The sequence below is a fragment of the Cebidichthys violaceus genome, unplaced genomic scaffold (genome assembly GCF_023349555.1).
Source record: "Cebidichthys violaceus isolate CVI_PGR_0920_01 unplaced genomic scaffold, fCebVio1.0.p SCAF_29, whole genome shotgun sequence".
In the NCBI taxonomy this organism is placed as follows: Eukaryota; Metazoa; Chordata; class Actinopteri; order Perciformes; family Stichaeidae; genus Cebidichthys; species Cebidichthys violaceus.
The window spans coordinates 3,613,399-3,634,108 of record NW_027176472.1 but is presented as its reverse complement, the minus strand read 5'-3'; the positions used below and the strand labels follow the sequence as shown (position 1 = coordinate 3,634,108).

Genomic DNA, 20,710 nt, shown 5'->3' with positions numbered 1-20,710 from the left:
GAGCGCGATTGAATTACCTTCCCTCCAGTCTTTATTGCACGCCTCAGCTGAAATCAACGTGTCCTCCCTGGTGTTTACCCGCTCGTTATCTGGCTGCGAGACGCGCTGGATGGTGGGGGGGGGGGGGGGGGGGTCGTACGGTTTGGAGTTGACGGTTAATTCCGCCCTCCCGGGAGAACTCACCATCTGTCGCGCACATTAAGAATGCAGTTTTCATAAAAAACAAACACCGGAGCTGGTTTCGCTGGGATCCAGGAACCATCGGCTCACAACTCTGACACACATCCAACGCGAAGCAACGCGACGGGAAATCACTTAAGAATGAGACGCGGCTTCAAACACCCGACCTTCATGCTCACGAGGTCGACAGACTAGTTCGGTCTGCAGTCGACCCCCCCCCCCCCCTCCTCGGACAGATGCAGGTGTGAATGTGGATGTGACACAGTCCCAAAAACTAGTGACAACAGAGGTGGGACTATTGAGGTTGCGTACTGCAGTAAAAGTAGCGCAACCGCAGTGTATGAATACAAGTAAAAGCCCTGCAGTCGGTTGCGTTTTGTGAGTTTTGTCCATTTTTTTACTTGCAAGGCTCCAGGACCTTCACAAGAAAAAGTTGTTCCACTTTGAGCCTTTCCCGAGGTCCTAGAACCTCGCAGACGGTCTCATTCGAACGGCAATGGCCGCTTTAGTGGAGGTAGAAACCACTTCCCAAAATAGAACATTGGCATGAAAAGCACTCATTTTCGTGGCTTCTTCTTGGATTCAGTTTTCGTAGAGAGGTCGGCGCCCAGGAACGCCTCGAACACGGCGAAATAAGACAGAAAATGCAAGCAGAGGAGGCCTGATTTACGGCCGACGCCGCGTACATCTCGCTCGGATTGGATAGCAAAGAGGCATTCGACACATTTTTGATCGAGAACAACGGAAACATACTTGACTGAGTGTAAATGATCGTTAAATTCGACGTGGTCCTTGAACACCATCAGCGGCTCGGGGTGTGTGTGTGTGTGTGGTGGTGTGGTGTTGCGGGTGACTGGAGGTGGACTGGCGGCAGCAGAGCACAGATCTGGGGTCTGTCCCTGCTGGAGCTTCTAGTGGACCTTAAATGACTTCCTTTTATTTCACCGGGACACCGGCGAACGATCAAGAACAGTTGGATAGAAAGAGACAAACGTCTCGCTGATGCTCCGTTTACTTTATATAAGTCACATAGAGGCGTCGGCATGGAATTGAGACTCTTTCATAAGCAGTTAAACGTTCCTCACGGTCATCTTTTGTGTGTTTTTGAGCTGATGAAGAGGACCAAACACAACAATAAGGGTTTGTTTTAGAGATTCATCATCACAGAGTCAAATACACAAGCTGGTGTGAATAACGTCGAGCCAAGATACTCCAGTCAATGGTGCCGTGTGTGTGTGTGTGTGTGTGTGACAGGGTAAGTGACTGTGAACTGTAGTCGGTGTATGACACACACACACACACACACACACACACACACACACACACACACACTCACCTAGAGTGATTACCGACAATTTTAGGAGTACAAATGATAACATTGCTGGTTCAACAGCCGAGATAAGGACTGTTGAAAATAAATGCATCCCAGGCTCTGAGGATTTCTGTTCAACAGTAACTGTGTGTGTGTGTGTGTGTGTGTGTGTGTGTGTGTGTGTCTGTGTCTGTGTGTGTTTGTGTGGTTAGACTTTAGTGCATTTGCTGTCTGCATGTTCACGTTTACATTTTTGTCAACAAGAGTTCGTATTCAACCTGCGCAGAGCAAACTTTTGTGGGTCCTGACATGAAGGTTTGTGTGTGTGTGTGTGTGTGTGTGTGTGTGTGTGTGTGTGTGTGTGTGTGTGTGCGTGTGTGCACAGCTCCTCCCTGAGGGCGGGTCGGCGGGGCTAATGCGCAGTGGCAGACCAGTCAACTGATGAAATTCACTCTGAGTCAACCGAGGAAAACACAGAGAGAGCAGAGGAGCCACAGAGGCGATGACTGAAGGGACGATTATCAGACTGATTGATCCACTGACCCCCCCCCCCAACTGATTCAATGAATTAAATTAAACGGTGGAGTGCGGTAAAGGAAATGTACTGAACGTGGCTACACATTTTTGCAGTACATGGTAATTTACTTTTGAGTATGCCAATCATCCCTCAAGTTCCCTTTAGAGGAATAAACGCCTCTAAGGGACCTGGAGGTCCCTCCTTCTAGGAGTGATAAAGTGTCCTCCAGGATGCTCTTAGGGTTTGAAGACACGATGACGTGCAACAAACGTGCAGCTGCTGCCCCTCAAAACCAGTCTGGATCCGCCACCGACGGGGCGGGTTTATGGATTCATGTTCATTCATCAGTGGGTAGTTTATAATATAAGCGTCCGTCTCTGCGGTTCTTCCATCTTGAGGGAATATTCGAATGGCGTTTGGACGTCGTTGCCGTCGGCTAATAAGACTTTTGGACCGTTGGTCAGAGAATACAAGCAAAAGCTGATGATGACGTCCCCTCAGACTTCAGGAGTCCGGCATGCTATTTTCAGTTTTATGACATTTTTACGGAAACAAGCACTCGAGGAAATGATCTGCAGATTAAATTGACGACGGAAGTAATTGTTAGTCGCGCGGTCGTCTGGACGATACGTCGACCCGTCTCGAGCTGCAAAACCTGAACTCCCTGGTTCTGTTCCAGGAGTAAGAAACCCCTCATTCAAATCTAACTCACGGTTGATTTGGGGTTTTTCGAACACAGAGAGGTGAAAGTCCTGTCTTTGATCCACCGCTGAAGGTTGATTCCGTGCGTCACCGTCAGACGCCGAGGGGGCAACCGACCGACCGAGCATGTGACGCATCGCGACTGAGGACTGGTCCCCCCCCCCCCTCCTGATTCAGACAAATCCACCAAACTACTGACAGGATGATTCATAGTCCAAGCCACCTCTAAAGCACGTAGCTTTAGATAAAAACAACAAGATAAGTTCAAGCTCAGACTTAATTGTCCCTACGGGGAAATTCACACGGCAAACAACGCATACACAACTAGCCTTCTGCAATACACGTGCAACATGGGGGGCATTAATATTTAATATAAAAACTCTGTGTACGCTGGACAGAGGGGGCTATTCATTGCATCATGGTCAAGGACGCCCCTTCTGAAATGTCAAACACTAACTCACTGTGACTGGATTTGATTATCCTACAGCTAATAACCTAATGAATGGCAGAGACGGAGGAGGATGAAGATGAAGGTTTATCTGGCAGTGTGGAGCTTTTAAATGGTTATGAAGCATTAGATTTCTAACCGATACCTCTATAGGATCTACAAGACGAGTAGACGAGACATTCAGAGAGTGGATTGGCTATTTCTATGTAGTTACTTTTTTAAATCCGTGACTTCAGGTCCAATCCCCCCGGGGGAATCAGAAAAAAACAATTTACGACATTCAGGTTCAGAGGAAAGTCCTTCAGCTCAGACTATTCCGACGCCGCTGGAGACCCAGGACCAATCACTGGACCCGCTGGAGGGAAGGGAGGCAACGGGAGAGAACCAGAACCAGGACTGAGAGGGGCAGACTGTCGGACCCTCCTGCGGTAGAATAAGAGGTTTTCTAAAGGGACTCTGGTGCTCAGAGACACTACCGCTTTAGTCCACAGGGGGCGACAGAACCGACACGAAGTGAAAGTTCTTCATACGTCCTACACTAAAAAGTTGGATTAGTCACTACACATATAAAGACCAATAACACAATTAGATACAAGTCATAACATTTTAGATTTTTGTGTGATTCATTGCAAAGGGTTTCATTTAAAAAAAAAAAATGGATAGTGAACTAAAGTGTGAGTACTGAATATGTAACAGTGTTTATGGTCATTTACAGATGAAGGAAATGATGAGGTAATGTTGTGGGTTTTAATTATTTAGGCAACAAGACCTGGGACCTGAGAGACTGGGACCTGCTTCTCAAGTGAACCTGGGCATCGAAACATTCAACACAGTCTGACAGCAGTTCACGAAATACAATCTATTGGTTTTCGTGTACAGGGACAAGAATTGTCAAATCAAAAGTAAGGTGAAAGGCAACAAATCCACTTAGTTAGGTTAAGGAAAAACATCATGGTTGGCCTTAAACTAACTACTTACAGTTGGGTTGAGGCAACATAATCACTACCATAAAACCACAGTGCGTGGTCGAACACCAGTCTTCGGTCTAAAGACCTGTTTTGGATTTTTGGCAGAAAAAGACCACCCTGATTAAAGACGACACTCCCAACCGATGTTTGTCTGTCTGTGAGGGGAGTAGAGTCCCTCACACTTCATGTTCAGTCACTTCCTCTCGCTCCGGCACTCGTCTCCCCCCCTCCTCATTTCCCTAAGTGTCTTTGTGTGTTTATGTGGAACGCACAAAAAACAACACTCCGCATCACATCGCTGGTGTTAAACCAGCAAATGAACCTTGAATTTGCGGGGGGAGGATTAGCGCATGGTCTGACTCTTTGGTGTCCAATTAGGAACGCGTTTTTCTTACTCCGTTCGCTCAGCGGACATTAAAAGCACAGCGGTGTTTTGGGCCCGTCGATTAGAGAGTCGCACTGCCGTTTGTCAATCAACGAGCCGGGGGGGTTCCGAGATCAGCTGGGGCCTCGCTCAGAACGTGCTCCGATGGAAAGAAAATCAATGTCAAACAAATTGATTGCACTTACTTCATTAAATTCTGATTTAATGAGTTTATAATCATACCATTTTCCTCCAGGTTAATTCAATTTGGGCCAAGTCTAGTGGCTTATTGCCTGAGCTCTAGGGGAGCCGGAGCCTAAAATGCTGGATCTGGTATCGGGCCAGTCCCGACCCGATGTCACGTTATCATATCATTTATCAGCTCAAACGTTTGTCACTTCCTACATCCTGTTCTTCTACCATTACTGGCTCCATCAAAACACTCGGTAGAAAGCGATGAGTGACGTAGCTTAGGAGTGAGCGATGTGCTTTCCTTCTCATCTCCCTAGAGAGTTGGACCTCAGCGATATATGGTCATTTATCACGCTGGGAAATCTGTCAAACTAGATAATAAAAAGAAAGTTATACGTCAATTATGCTCTGTGTGTATTTCTTCATGTTATACAAAAGACTTTAACTCTTGAACCCTAACCCTATTTTTTAGGCCTCTGCTCGAAAATTGCATACCCATACTAAAATGAGTATATTTCTGCAACCACAAGGTGTATATGAATACATTTGGTGTTGTAATCAAGGGAACACTTGTGAGATTTGTTCAGATGTGTAAATATCAATATATATGTTACGGGTTAAGAGTAAATGAAGATGGCACACAGCACAAATTGAAAAGTTTCAGGTTCGCCTGAAAAAAAAAGAAGAAGCAATTTCAGGATTATTATTTCTTAGGAATGATGTAGCTGAAGGTTTACACCTCTCCCAGATCATAGCACGATATGTGAACAGTCTCTCTGCAAAGTTTGACTTTGATAAAGTGAAGCACAACAAAATTAGAGAGGTTTCAGTACAGAGAGTATAAAATAGCATCAAATGGAGATACTTTTGCAAGTACCTCAAAAGTATACTTTAGCAGAGTATTGTGATTGATGTATTGAGGCCCATCCTACGACAGAAGTAGTGGGACACTGCCAATGTCCAAAAAACAGTGGTATTATCCTTTAATGTCATTCTCCACCGAATTAGCTGCACTGCAGGGCTCCACGGCGGATTAGTGAATCCTAAGAATATCACGGCACAATTCATCCGCAGTATGAATCCCTCTCATTATGTCACAGCGTCAACAGCAAGGAACTACGTACAAGCATTCCTTCATGTTTTATTTTCCTAAAATTCAGTTAAAATATGCTTTAAATTCAGATGGAATGGATTCATCACTGCTGACACTAGTTTTAAACTGAGACAGGAAGTCTCGGTTGTGAAGTGGACCTTTGGGACCTTTTGACAACAAGAGGATAAAAAAGATGGAGGCAATAATCCTCTCACTAAGTGTTCTCTCAGCCCGCCGTGACACGGGCCGCGCTCACGCTGCTGGACGCGTCAGTCAGCCCCGTGATTTTCTCTCGTTGTGAATTAATGCTGAGAAAAATTAACGGTTTCCGACTTGAGCTTGATGAATGTCAGAGCGAGAACGGAGTTGGTTTGCAGGGGAGGAGGGGGGGACGGGGGGACGGGGGCGCCGCGCCTGCTATTGATCGCAGTCTGAGTGGGAACGCGTGCGTGTGTGTGTGTGTGTGTGTGTGTGTGTGTTTAAGACAGAAAGCGAGGAGGGAAAGACGCCCCATTCATTACTGTCATTATGCGTCATCAGCTAATACTTGGAGAATTGAGCCGAGTGATCAGGGAGCTGTAACGATTTCTGGCAGCCTCCCTCTGCAGGGGGGGGGGTAAGTAAGGTAAGGCACCAACGAGGAAGACAAAGGCGATGACAGGCTGACAAGCGGTCCCAGTGCCCCGGTTTATGACATTAATCAGCGGAGGAAGAAGAAGAAGACGAGACAAAGTGAGGTTATGTGAAGTGTGCAGGGGGGGGGGGGGGGACAGAGGCTGATGATGTTTGTTTGAGTGGGAGATGAAAAGGAAGAAACACCAAAGAAGAAGAACAAGAGCAGAGGAATTCACATTGTGCGTTTCATCCTCTCTGTGTTTTTGTGTGTGAAGTGCAAAGAGTGAGAAAATGCACGGCAGAACGACGTCTGGAAAATGATGGAACGTCCTGAAATGATGATATCTCATTATTGCAGCGCGCTGAGGTGGACGTGGTCCTGAAACCAGGAGCCATTTGTTCGTCTTTAAAGTAAATAAGAAGGAGAGGGTAGAGCCACGCTGACAGCGAATAGCAGCGCTGTGAGCTAAACGCTAACACATCATAGTTGAGCACAAAGAAACTGACGGTTTTGGGAATAATTTCACTGTTCGCCTTGTTTCTTGAACAAACGTTTCAACATGAACTTGTAAGTATAATGTGACTTACCCATAGAAATGTTGCTAGTACCTATTGTATTGTATGGTATTGTGCTGTACGGTGTTGTACTATAGTGTTTTTGTACTAAACAATGTCCTCTCTAGCTAACTCTGGCACATTTACATTGAGGTGGAAACTGAAATGTTGATTAATGTGCACTGTCCCTGGTACATAAATAAATATATGAATATAATTGGAATGCTAATCGTGCAGGTGTTGACCTACTGAAGGCGCCAGAGGGAGGATCAGCAAAGCGAGAAGGCCTCATCCTACCGGGATGAACGTCTGAACATAATTTCACGGCCATCCATCGTATAGATGTTGAAAATGTTCCAGTCTGGACTAAAGTTGTGGACCAATGAACCAGCGGACCCACCGACAGACACACACACACACACACACACACACACACACTGCCGTCCCTGTAGCCGTGCCGCTAGCGTGGCTAAAAGGTGCTCGGGGTTCACAAACAGAAGAATAATAGCAGCCAACATTCCAGCTCTCAGACTGTCAGTGCTGCTCAGATTGCTTGACTGATTCACCAAAGCGCTTTTGCCCAAGGTACACAGTTGCTCTACTTTTGACTTCTTCATGGCGCGTTGACTTCCTGAACTGATAAACCCAAAAGAAATCCCACAAACTCTTTCCACAACCATGCGAAAGGTGAAATATTGTTATAAGAAGTGGATGTAGTCACTGAGATGTCACTCATTGGTTTGTGGACTGCCGTTTTTTGGAGCCTTGGGTTTGTCATTTTGGCCGCCGCCATCTTGTTTTTTTGGAACCGGACGTGACACGAGAGGAGTGGAGCGAAGCACAACCGAACGCTGAATAGAGAGGAAACCAAGATGTTCCAACTGACTTTCATGAACTGAAAACACACAACTCCCAGACCAGACAACTCAACCTGTCAATCACCGTGTAGCCCCGCCCCTAAATCATCCCCTGCTTTATGGTCTGTTTGACTCTAAATGGAGCATAATGTACTAAATGAACATCATGCTGTATTGAAGAAGACTGTAAACTAGAGATTGAGACCATAAACTCATGTTTACAATGTTTACTGAGGGAATAAATCAAGAGAGAAGTAGAGTCATTTTAGACTAGACTTCTATACAACCAGAGGAGTCGCCCCCTGGTGGACACTAGAGAGAATGCAGCTGTAAAGACACTTCTGCATTGGCCTCACTTTGCATAACCAGTTGTTGCCACCTGGATACAACTGAACTGGTATTACTGGCTCAAAAATCTCCATCAGCCAGTGGACTGCAGACTTCCTTTGCCATCTGGCAGCTGAGGAAAAGTAGTTTCTGAATTTTGCAAACAGCAAGTGCAGCAGTAGTGTGCGCCCAGTGTGAAGGGTGGGAGCACAGTGGTTTAATCTGCATGTAAGAACAAAGCATAAAGAGCACCACTGAAGCCATTGTTTTTTTTCTTTTTTCAGTCCCAACAGATATGCAGAATAACCACCTGGGACAGAACCCTGGCTACACGGTCTAATTAACGCTTTCATTATTTCTGTGAGTCACTTTTTCTTTTTTGTCTTGTTCTCTCATTATGCGATGATGTCATTATAATTTCACCCCTTTATTCTTCTCATCCAGAGTTCATTATGGGGCTTTTGTAGCTATTTATGTAACCAATGTTTCCCGAGCTGATCATTCTTTAGCCTTGGTAACAGCATCCATCGGTTCACCATATTAAAAGGCAGCAGCTCAAAGGACTGACATGAACGTTTTAACTGGCATTCGTGGTCCCCAGAGGATGAGTCCGAATGAATTTCGGTGATCCCCTGACACTTGTGCGAGCGTTCTCTTTTTGTGGTTTTGAGTGAAATGGGAAAGCAAAATGTGATTGAAACTGTTTGGATGGATTGTGATGAGAATCAGGTTCACCGAACGTGACCAGAGGCTTTAGCCGTGTACAGTAGTGCTGCAAATTGACAGCTACGCATTGGGAAATGAAACCATCCATCGCTCACATTAAGCCCGGTGTCCTGGGACCTGGTGAACATCCATCCAAAAAGAATCAAAGCAGGTACTTGGAGGACTAGGGGAGGGAATACCCATGGATCACTGCTGCCTTACGAGATCCAAACAAAGCGTTTTTGCAATGTATGCCGGAGATAATATTATAATTGCTCTTTGATACTGACTGTAATGCACTGGAGGCCACGCCCACCTGAAATAGTTTTTTCTAAGGCCAGAAATATCTTTTATATATTTGCAGTGGGAGGGTCGCGTAGGTGCTAAGCGTTGATTTTTTTTTTGGGGGGGGGGTCGCAGAGAGGGTTAAAACGCCGCTTTCGTCACTGTCACTCTTTACCCAGCCGTCCAATCACAGTGGAGGAGGGGCGGGACAAATAGCCTACCACAGAGGCCTGATCAAATAAGTTGTGGTCTTATTGTGTTCGTCATGCTGTTGAAGTCATTGTTTTTTTACTTTATGGTGTCCTTGTTGTCTGGAGCACCGGACCAAATGAATGTGGGATGATAAAATAGAACTGAGTCCGAACATCGGCCAGATGTTTCCTCGACCACAAAATCTCACCGGCTACCTCATAAACAGTTTCATCCTCTTTCCAAACACGCTTCATCCAGAGAAAGCACCAGATGTCTTGACCCCCCGCGAGAGGTCACCCAGCCGCCCCGCTTCATCGCGCATGAATCATCTTCAGTCGGAGGGATATTTACTCCGACTCTTCCGCCCGCTGCTGGGGTCTGTTTTTAGAGGATGCCGTGGCGCGCACTGGTATTTTACCACACTGCTCTTCAGATTCACAGTCCTCCCCTTCTCAACAACCACTGATAAAAAAGACAGATAATAAACAGCCGTAAAATGTCCCGGATAGACGTGTAATTTTCTGTAACCGCACTACAAAATAAACCCGGATTCAAAGTCTATAATAACACTGTTTTGACACAGGTTAATTCCACACTCCGTTTATTGTCTCCTCAGCTGCAATCACGGCGGGAACGACTGCATCAATATGCACTCACAATAATTACACGGCTGCTTTGTCAGCCTACCGCAAAGCCATCATTTCTACCTCATCATATCGGTGATGTGAGAGTTTTGTCTCTCGCCACCTGTTAGGCACCGAACACACACACACACACACACACACACACACACACACACTCCCGTTCAAAGGTTCGTCACAATTCTTACTGCTTTTGAATCGTTTGACTTAATTTATTTGGATTTGAGGGAGGCAACAAAGTGGAGTGTAAACATGAAACATCTGTATGCAGGCTGCAGTGTGCATGCAGTGTTTGGTGACAACAGTGACAGCTCAGGCAAAGTAAGAGAGGGAGGAGGAGGAGGAGGAAGCACTGCCGCAAGTCAAAATAGAATAGTTTTATTCCAGATGTCGGTCAAACAGTGAGAAGGGAGGTGAAACAGATCTGTCAAATGCTTGACAAAGACGTTCATTAAAATCCCCCAAAAAAGCTCATTATGGATCTTTTTTTTCTGATTCATTGTGCGAAGGTCACCGCTCTGCTGCTGTTGGCGTAAAAATAACTACCGAGTCATATTCATAGCGCGAGCCAAAAGGACGGGCGGGTTCCCACCAGCGGAGCAGCGGGTCAGACGAGCAGCAGTGACAGGCCGGACAGTGTCCTCCGGTGCTGCGGCGCGGACAGACGTTCCCTTTGAACTGTCCTTCACTTGCTGACTGACTTGAGTCAAACAACAACTTATTTACCCAGAAGTCTGAGGGAGACCTGTCTGGCCCTGCTCCGTGTGTCCTGAAATCCTCGACACCAAGAGGACACTTGATGTGCGGCGTTGTTGGCAGAAGAACCGCTACGGTCAACAGGAGATACTGCCGTTGGCTAACACACACACACACACACACACACACACACACACACACACACACACACAGGTGTGTGACAGAAGGGAGTCAGCGGTGCAAAAGTTTCCCCCAAAGTAGTAAAGCTTAAGTTCTGTATTTTCACTTCCTCTCGCCATTCACTCGCTCATCATCTCCTGGCTGTCAGCGGTGATGTCACACGTTTATGGAAACATCTCGACTCCGATTGGTTGTTTTTCTTCGGAAGCTTTAATAATAGCCACAAGGAGCACGAAGAGGAGGAAGAGGACGTGTTTCTTTCTCAACTCTTGCCGCGATGCAACGGTTCTACAGCATCGATCCACAGCAACAGGCATCGTCTGGTCTGCCAGCCCTCTGTGACCACTCCATCCTCTTTAATATCTTTGATCGAGAGTCATTTGAAAACATAATGTGCCAGAAATACCTCTGTGGCTCGTTACTGCGTTAAATTGGCAGGAGGCCCGCTGCTGTATTTTTCTCTCCCCCCCCCCCCCCCCCGTGCCACGGGAATCGCCTCCAGGACCCCACGGCGGCCATTGCTCAAGTTAATGTGACGAATTAGTGCCGTACGTTTTGTATACTGGGAGACGCTGATTGGGGTTTGTCCAGACGCACCGGTGTGGTGTTCAATTTCTCAAATGTTCACCAAACCGCTTCTACATTTCAGTCAAGACAAGACCAGCTGCTCTATGAGACTGTTCTCAGGCTTTAGCTTTGAGCTACATGCTAACACCAGCACGCTAACAGACCATGACGTGAACGTCTTTAGTTCTGCAGGTGTTTGGTCACAAACACAAAGTATTGGACAGTCAGAGGATCACAAACGTAACAATTCATCCCGAGTAGAACATGAATGATCAACCGCAACCCGAGACATCCCGCCCCCCTTCTCAGCTGTCAATCAAACCAGTTGCGCTGCTTGAAGTTTGGTTACGTCAGTGACGGTCGGACATTTTAGCAGACGAGCAATGACTGCTGCGAAAAAATGGTAGCAGAGACGGTAAAGGAGCTGAAAGACAACATGCTCTGAGTCAGCTGAGGTGGTTCAGGCCTCCTGAACACCTCACTTTAGAGGACATCCAACTGATTGAGAGTCTGGATCCAGAACAGCTAGTGAGATTATACATCTCATCTGGCTTGGTGATGCCTCGTGGTTCTCCAGGAAGAGATTGAGAACCAGCAGACTCTACTACAGCCTGCTGGTTCTCCAGGAGGAGCCAGAGAACCAGCAGGCTCTACTCAGCCTGCTGTCCCCACTACCTGGTCCCAGATAAGTGGGGACATCACCTGACATCACCACCGATATCTCCCGTTTATGATAAAAAAGGGGATTCTCTGAAATCCACAAACCAAACTCAAGGCCAGACGTCCCTGTATGGACCTTGATCTTTACATCCATTTGAGGTTTTTTGTCGGGACACGGTATATCTAACCTGTGGCGAGCTCTCAGATGAACAGCTCTGTCCGTTTACAGATGACCCTGCGTGCCTCAAGGGGCTTCCTGAAGTCTGGCGCACCACTTTCCCTTTGAACACTCCAACGCGGAGCTTCTGAAAACCATGGGTGGTCACCCGAAATCAAATGCCAGGGCCTGCACCTGGGGGCATGCTTTTATCTAGCAGCAAGACTAAACGAAAAAAAAAAATATATATATATATAGATGTATTTTAAAAGAAAACACAACTCGACATACTGTAAGTCGGAGCTGAGACGGCAGAAGAGGAAAAGGCTTCATTTTCCAGATGCAACGTTATTGTCGGTGTCATTAACTAACTGACTGCTGCATGTGATGGAATGTCGACTGCATAAAAATGAAGGCCAAACATGGAGCCAGACGCAGAAAGTGTACACCATTGAAGAGAGACGCTCCTCCTCCATTAGGAGGGATTCTTATGTTGTCTCTGTACAAAGAACTCGTTCTCTAAATCCGTGGACGGTAATATAATGTGTGCTTGAAGAAGAAAAGATAGAGAAAGAGTGTCGAGCTTAAGTCGATCCCACGGTGACAGTTAATTGGCTCAAGTTAAGCCCGAGGATGAAAAAAAAAGCACTCAGAACCGTTGAGCTAAATAGATATGAGCCCAAACCTGCGTCGACCGACTAGCGGAAACGAGGCGTTTTTTTTATTTTTTATCTAAAACCGCACTGACCAACACAGGAAACAGAGTCTGAGTAGTGTCCGGACCCACAGGAGCCTTTCTCTGCCGGTAATAGATGTGCCTGTGTGGCTGCGTTTGTGTCTCAAGAGGGTTTGACTGAGACTACCACAGCAATTCTTTTATACTTAGCAAATGCAGCGAGGAGCAAGAGGCTTCCCAAGCAGCTGTGACAAGGCTGAGAAAAACAACGCAAAAAGACGCCGCAAAACAAGGAGAGGAGCAGCCGGGAGTCAGGAACCGGCCTCTCCTGCTGGCCGTGGCAATAATAGAATGCGAGGGTTGCAGCTTTCGCGAGGTGTCGGGCGAGGAGGATTGGGGGGAGGGGAACACAAGGACACGAAAACCCAGAGAGGGAGGTGTTTCTGTGGCTGCTTCGTCCAGAGTTCTTTTTTTGCAAGATTTGTTTCAATTCACGACTTTTAAGACCTTTTTACCGCCTCGTAGAATGCAATCCGATGATGTCGTACTGTCATCATACCGGTCGATGTACGAAAGTACGACGGAAAAGCCAGGCGGCAGCCCCGCGCTTCTGCAAAGCGAAGCCAATGCATTGGTGCACTATCCCTAATGACCACCAGGGGGCGACTCCTCTGGTTGTATAGAAGTCTAGTCTAAAATGACTCTACTTCTCTCTTGATTTATTCCCTCAGTAAACATTGTAAACATGAGTTCATGGTCTCAATCTCTAGTTTACAGTCTTCTTCAATACGAAAGGAAGCTTTTTTCGCCGCCGTAATAAGTGTTTGAATGATAAATCAAAGAATAGAAGAGCCTCCTGCGGCACAATCCACGAACAAACGTCACTGCGGACACAACATTAATGACTTTTGTAAAGCACAGTTCAAGGCGTTTTAACACCGTTTGAGGCTTTCCAAAGCAAACAGGATTCAAGGCCTTTTTAAGACTTCCCAAAACATGCAGATACCTTTTTTTCCTCTTTTGTGCTTATTGCTCTAATATGACAGCAAAAACATCAGAAAAGGGCGGACTTGAACTATCATATTGGATGACATGATTACCAGAACATCGTGAAGTGTGGAATAATAATATTGGATACTACTTTTAATCTCTGCATGTTGCCTCATGGAAAAAGAGTTCTGTACCCTTTTGAACGTCATTCATATTCATGCAAAAGGCAACATCCGTTCACGCAGTCTCTACCAACAGGAGCTCCCTGTGCAGATGGACTTGGGGGATTTGTTTTGCTAATCACAGCTGCCCAACTTGTTTTGGTCACGACCTCAACAAACCTCCAGGTTTACTTCCACCTGGAAAGGAATAAAAAAAAAGGCAGCTACGAGGTGGGGGGCGTCTACGACCAGCGGTTTTGATGAGTCAGCACTCCCCCGTTGTGGCACTTCAATGAATATAGGTCGGGGGGAAAAAAAGAGTTATGAGTTGGTGTGGTATCTGAAAATAAAGTCCCGAGAAAGTCCTCACAGTCTGAGCCGTGGTGGGACTCAGAAGATGAATCACATCCAGGTGTTTCCAATTCAAACGTGGTCACCTAGCCCATAATTCACAGACTGCTGATTCCTCAAACGGGAGCAGCAGCCTCTCCCAGCGTACGAGGGCCTAACCTTCACCGGTCCATCAGCGGGTAGACAAACACAGACAGACGGCACCACTGAAACCCACTCACATCACAGCACAACACACGTCCCCTTCACACGGCGACTGAGCTGAAGCAACCTGCGCAAATCTTTGGTGGTCGATTCAAAACCGGTCGTCCCAGAACTGTCCCCCAAGACCTTCTGTGAATATACAACTTATTTACGTCGCAAACTGAACGCAACAGCAGCATTCCGTCAGAAATCAATCACCTTGCGTTCGGAGTGGTTTCTTCCTACACGTTAACCTGAATGTGATCTGATTAACCAGCGAACAAACAAGTTAATCCACTATTTCAATAGTTCCTCGCCAGCATACACTGATAAGGTCCTTAAATGTCATATTTCACTTTCTTTTGCAGAGGAGGATGGTGCTTTGTTCTACCTGTTGCTGTGGAACGTTCACTGACAACTTACAACCACAAGTCGAGCGACCAAACACTCTGCCGCTCACGGTCCCATCGATGTGGTGTTCTACTCAGAACAAAGCAAAGCCTGTGAGTTCAACCTCCAGACAACACAAAATCACCGGGTGAATCGTCCGAGTCCGACATTGAGAGGCGACAGTCGGTAAATTAAACCGCTGTTTTCTCCTTAGGTGTGGTCGCATGAGAAGATACTTTATATCCTTTACTTTATATCCTTTACTTTATATCCTTTACTTTATATCCCTTTTATGCAATGCGCTGGATATTCATTGAGGATCTGTGGCGGTTATTTTGGCGCGAAACAACCAAATTGCGTTGTCCTCATAATAAGGACAAACACAAGAGGACACATCGAGGTAAAGTGTCTGGTCTCATGCGTCATAATTTTGTTTCTGTCCTGCTCATTTTGAAATGTTTCACATTGGAGCAGCTGTTAATAATGAAGTTGGCCGTCATACTTTATCTGTTTACTGAAAGAATCTCTTTTCGTGACACATTTGATCAAATATTGTTTTTTGTAGCTCTGATGATATTAATGTTCCAAAAGTGTCTACAAAAGTATCTGCAACTAACTCTGATTTCATTATCATTATATATGAGAAGAGTATTTTTTTTTTCTTGTCTGTGAAATAATATAATATAATGATAAAAAAAAGCTTGTTACAGTTTGGTGATGCCTTCAGGTGTCGCGCTTTATCCGACCAAAGAGATTTAAATTACGACAAAGAACAACGACAAATATTTTCACTTCAGAAGCTGAAACCAGGACATCATTGCCTAAAAAAAAAAAAGAAATAAAAAATCAATGAAACGATGAATCGATCATCAAAATAGTTTGACTCATTGCTGTTCTTCTTCTCCTAAAACAAGTCATAAAACACCTCATCTCATCTCAGGTCACACCTCCGTTGTTTCGCCTCGTGTTTCGTGTTTTGCTTTTTTAGCGCCTGCTGTCCTCTCACCGCGTCGTCTGTTGCTGTCTCCTTATGTGCGGACGGCGATTAATAAAAGTCTCAATCCTGATTCTACGTGTTTTTGTTACCGATGGCCCATTATCAAAATGAATACGGTCACATATGGCGGACTCATAACGCGACCGTATGTACCTAACGAGCCGCAGCCTCTGGCCGACTCCCATCACCAAACGAAGACACGTCCAACCGATCACCTGAGACACGCGAGGCTAGCAGCGCTGCCCGAAAAACACCAGCGCTCGTACAAGAAGTTCAGCTTTTAATTCTACAGACAGAAAAGAAGAAAAGTTACATCCTTTCGTTTCGTCTCGCCAAACTTTGCGTCCAACCAAAAGAAAGGGTGGCGTACTATTTAATGACGCGGCAGCTTCCCCGTCAACGAGCACCTGTGCCGAGCGGTATGGCCTAATGGAGCCGAGGCGGGGGGGGGGGGGAGACAAACAGAGAGGAAGAACAATGGGACGTGAAAGACTCGATGGGAGAGTGGAGGCGTGCTGCTGTCCTCACAATCTGCCCATTGTTTTCTGGATTCATTGATAAATTATACGGTTTGTTAATAACAAATGTCACAAGATATTAAAATGGTTTCCCATTACGGCCTCCCAGAGATGACTCCTTTAAATCAGACGATGTTCAGTTAGATATGTGTAACGGAGAACAACAGCTGGAATCAGCAAACGTTGAAACCGTTAATTGATAATAAAAATAAACTTTTACTGCGATTTCACTACTTTTTTTTTCACATCTCACATTACTCCATGTATCTAAAATGTAACACGCAAATTAGCAACCTGCTAGTGTTTACCTTGTTATGTTCAATAAAGTTTGAACGTGACGTAGCTGCAGCCCTGGTACTGGTACCACTGTGGACTGTAAACATCTTTTTTTCTGGCTCTGACCTGACCCCATGATGGCGGGGGGGGGGGGGGGGGGGGGGGGTTAATATGTTTACGGTGCGGCCGCAGAGCCAACTAGTCCATTTAGGAACATCACGAGTGTAATGAAGTGAGAGCAGCTGTGGAACAGATGACTTCTCCATCAGGGGGGCAAAATAATTAGCCTCCCATTTCGTCCTATCGAGCGTCGCGTTGAGCGGATGCAGAGCGGCAGCTGAAGCACCCATTCTCCTCCGTACCGGAGCCACTCTGCTCTAATGCAGGCCGTCTGCGGGGGTGAATGTAAATGACACAGTTTGGGCTTTTTTAGAGGGATAAGCAGTGGGCCTCTTGGAGGAAAATGAGGACGTATTAGAGAGAAAACAATTCATTCCATTCACGCTCCGTCACCGAAATGTGTCAGGCAACCGCAAAAATAATATCCTTTTCTATTTTCTCCAGGTCACGTTATTTTTTTATTTTTAAATTCTGAAGTTTCCTGGCCATTACAATATGTTCATATTATAGAGAGATTATAATACATATATATAATATTTTCCCGTCAGCCCCTGTTTTGCGTCTGCAGATTTCTCCTAAATTCCCCAAAAGTGACCATTACTTAACGCCTCATTTGCATATTAAAACATGACATTTCAGAAAAGTTGAAATGCAAAACAAAATATCGTCTTGATGTGAGTGATGTAAAATCCTTTGACTCTCGTATATCATCAAAATGAAACAAGAATTTTGAGCCTTGCTTCTTCCAATCTTCTGATTTCTGTTCTAAAGAGTTATGCTAATTTGCACAAATTTAATAAGATAATCCTTAATTTGCATATTTAAACATGACATTTCAGAAAAGTTGTAATACAAAAAAATATTGTCTCAACATGAGTGATGAAGTGGTGAAGTGTGATGGTGATATCTACTAGTTCATGTTGTGACCCTCTTCACCTGGAGACTCTTCTAAATGTCTGGACTTTAACTAAACGTCTCTTTAAAGGAGCTTTTCTATCAATGGAGTTTTTCTCACACTCTGATCCAGAAATCTCCACTTCAGTAGTTCTGACATCCACCAAACTTCACACCTTCATTCCTCTCTGTGTTCGGGTGTGTGTCTGTCCCCGACACACACACACACACACACACACACACACACACACACACACCGTCAGACCCCTTCTGGACCAGACCTCCACCCGTGTTTGAGGGATCAGATGCATTTTGGGGGTCCAGTGAATAAAACGACTGGACTTTTTCTGTTAAGTGAACGCTGTACCAGGATCAGCTGCTGGTGTCATGATGTGACTGTACATGCAGGTGGATTTGGTGTGGAGTTACTGTGAGGCTGCAGCTCATGACGCTGGAGCTTCAACGTGTTGAGAACAGAGTGCAGGAGCTCTGAGGAGAGCCATGGAAAGGACTCTCTGAGGTCTGTGACTTAAAGTGATGCCTTCTAATTATGAGACTCTGAAGACCTGAGAGAACGAAGGATTCAAAAAGAAGTGATGAAGGAGATACTAGGATCTACGCGGCGAGAAGACCTTCATCAGAGCAGCAGGACCAAGGAGAGACGGATCGGTCCAAAACCAGCAGAGGAATACAGTCCGAGCAGAGGAGCTGTCCTTTCAGCCCCACTCTGTCTCCCTGTCTCTCTCTCTTTCTGTGTCTCTCTCTGTCTCTCTCTCTTTCTGTGTCTCTCTCTGTGTCTCTGTCTCTCTCTCTCTCAATTTTCAATTTCAATAGCTTTATTGGCATGAAAGTTTAGAAACAGTATTGCCAAAGCATCAACAAAATTAAAATAATAATAATATTATCTCTCTCTCTCTCTCTCTCTCTCTCTCTCTCTCTCTCTCTCTCTATCTGTGTCTCTGTCTCTCTGTGTCTCTCTTTCTGTCTCTCTCTCTCTCTGTGTCTCTCTCTGTCTGTCTGTCTTTCTCTCTCTCTGTCTTCCCTTTATGTCTCTTGCTCTCTTCGCTCCCTGTCCATTTCTGACCTAGCCTCTCACACACATACATGTAATACATCTCCATCTACTGTCTCCCCATCTTACCCCCCCCCCCGCCCCCCCCACACACACACACATACAGACACACACACACACTCTCACACACTCAGTTTCTTGTAAAAGCAAAAGTAAATTCTTGCTGAGATCAAAATCTCTTTTGTTCAAGAGGGCAGCATCAAAACATCGTTCCCATAGCAGCCAAGAACAGAACACCTGGCACAACGGAACCAGTCTACGACAGAATAATAATAATAATAATAATAATAATAATAATAATAATAATCATCCACCGTTATGATGAAAAGAAGAGACTCGACGACTAGACCCAGAAGCAGCCTTCTGTTAATCATCCTGTTGCTGTTATTTGCAGCAATGCTGTTGCCCAGACGACAGCAGCAGCTGATGAAACATTTAAAAGCTTCTCGCTGTTTATTTCACCCTGGACTGTTCCTCTCACACTTACACACACACACACACACACACACACACACACACACACACACACACACACACACACACACACACACACCAGCACTGATGGATGTCGACCTGACCCCCCTTCTCGGTCACACACCACCCGAGACTCTGAGCGGGTTTTTCCCCTTTTTAAACATTTTGGGGGAAAGTGGTGGAGAGCGCGTGAGAGGGAGCAGGCCGCCCACTGCACGAGGAGCGCGGGGGTTACGTAACAACTAAAGATGATGCTCGCAAATAAGTCACGAGAGCTGCAGCGTCTGTCGAGAAGGACCCGAAGCCGACCCCCCCTCTTACCTGGAAGAGGCGCAGTATGTTGGCCACCATGATGGACACCGAGCTGGCGGACGCGCCCACGACCCCGATAACTTTCTCGGGCTTCACGAACACCGGCGGCTCCCCGTTGGTGCACCGCACGTCCGACGTGTCCTTCTGGATGAGCGCCTGCACGAAAGTCAGCGACTGCTCCAGCGCGTACGTGTCCCGGGAGCAGGTGTCCAGGATCCGGGCGCCCAGGGTGACGTTGGGCAGCAGCTCCCCGTCGCCGTTGATCTGGTCCAGGGCGTACATCATCGCCTCCAGCCGGTGGATGCCGTTCTCCTTCTTGATGTCCCCGCACGGGATCCCGGGGACCCCCCTGGCGTGGACTGGGAAGAGCCCCCCCAGCGTCACGTCGCCCTCCACCCGGATCGAGTGCGGCGCGTAAATCTCCTGGGAGCCGGCCAGGTCCAGGAACGCGTGAAGCATCCACAACACCCGGAATGTAAAACCAGGTCTCAGCTGGGGGGCAGAGGGTCTGCCCATGGTTGGATCCCGGTTGTTGTTTTTTGTGTTCCTCCCCCACGAACGAAGCAGCTCTGTGTAGAGAAAAAGTAGAACCACCGCAACACTTTTTTATTTTTAGGACACTTTTACGAATCCGACAACCGAGTTCATCCCTGTCCTCGATCCCGCAGAGGATCACCCGCAAAAACAGAAGACAGCTGGCGGGTTACCGGACCGCTGTAATCCCGCAGGTGCAGCCTTTATGCACGCGCAGACATAGGATCCAAGCTCAGCGACTCATTCACCAGCGCGCTATCCCCCGGTAAGTGTGCGCAGAGCTGCTGCTGCTGCTGCTGCTGCTGCACACAGACACGGTCGCTTGTTGCTCGAGAACCCATTCCGGGGTTTCACACGAGGAGAAACGGGAAGAAACGCACCACCGGAGGTTCTGTTCATAAAGGGCAGCGAGGGAGGAGAAGGAGCACTCCGGTCGGGCTCATCCCGGTATTCCGTCTTGGATGTGTGGGGGGAAAAAAAACAACCCAGCCCGCGTTCGGCACTGATGTCATACTTTTAAGAAAATACAATTTAAATACAATTTAAAAA

General features: G+C 46.4%; 1 protein-coding gene across 4 annotated transcripts in view; it reads right to left on the bottom strand.

Moving 5' to 3' along the window:
* grm7 (glutamate metabotropic receptor 7) overlaps positions 1-20,710 on the bottom strand; it is a 222,171-nt gene that overhangs the window by 193,864 nt on the left and 7,597 nt on the right. For 3 of the 4 annotated variants that reach the window (XM_068722229.1, XM_068722225.1, XM_068722230.1), the window contains exon 2: positions 19,637-20,196. In XM_068722229.1, the coding sequence (XP_068578330.1) occupies positions 19,637-20,143 (507 nt within the window). In that variant the 5' untranslated portion in view covers positions 20,144-20,196. Of the gene's footprint in view, positions 1-19,636 lie in introns of all 4 variants that reach the window. The other variant, XM_068722228.1, reaches the window with a different exon arrangement.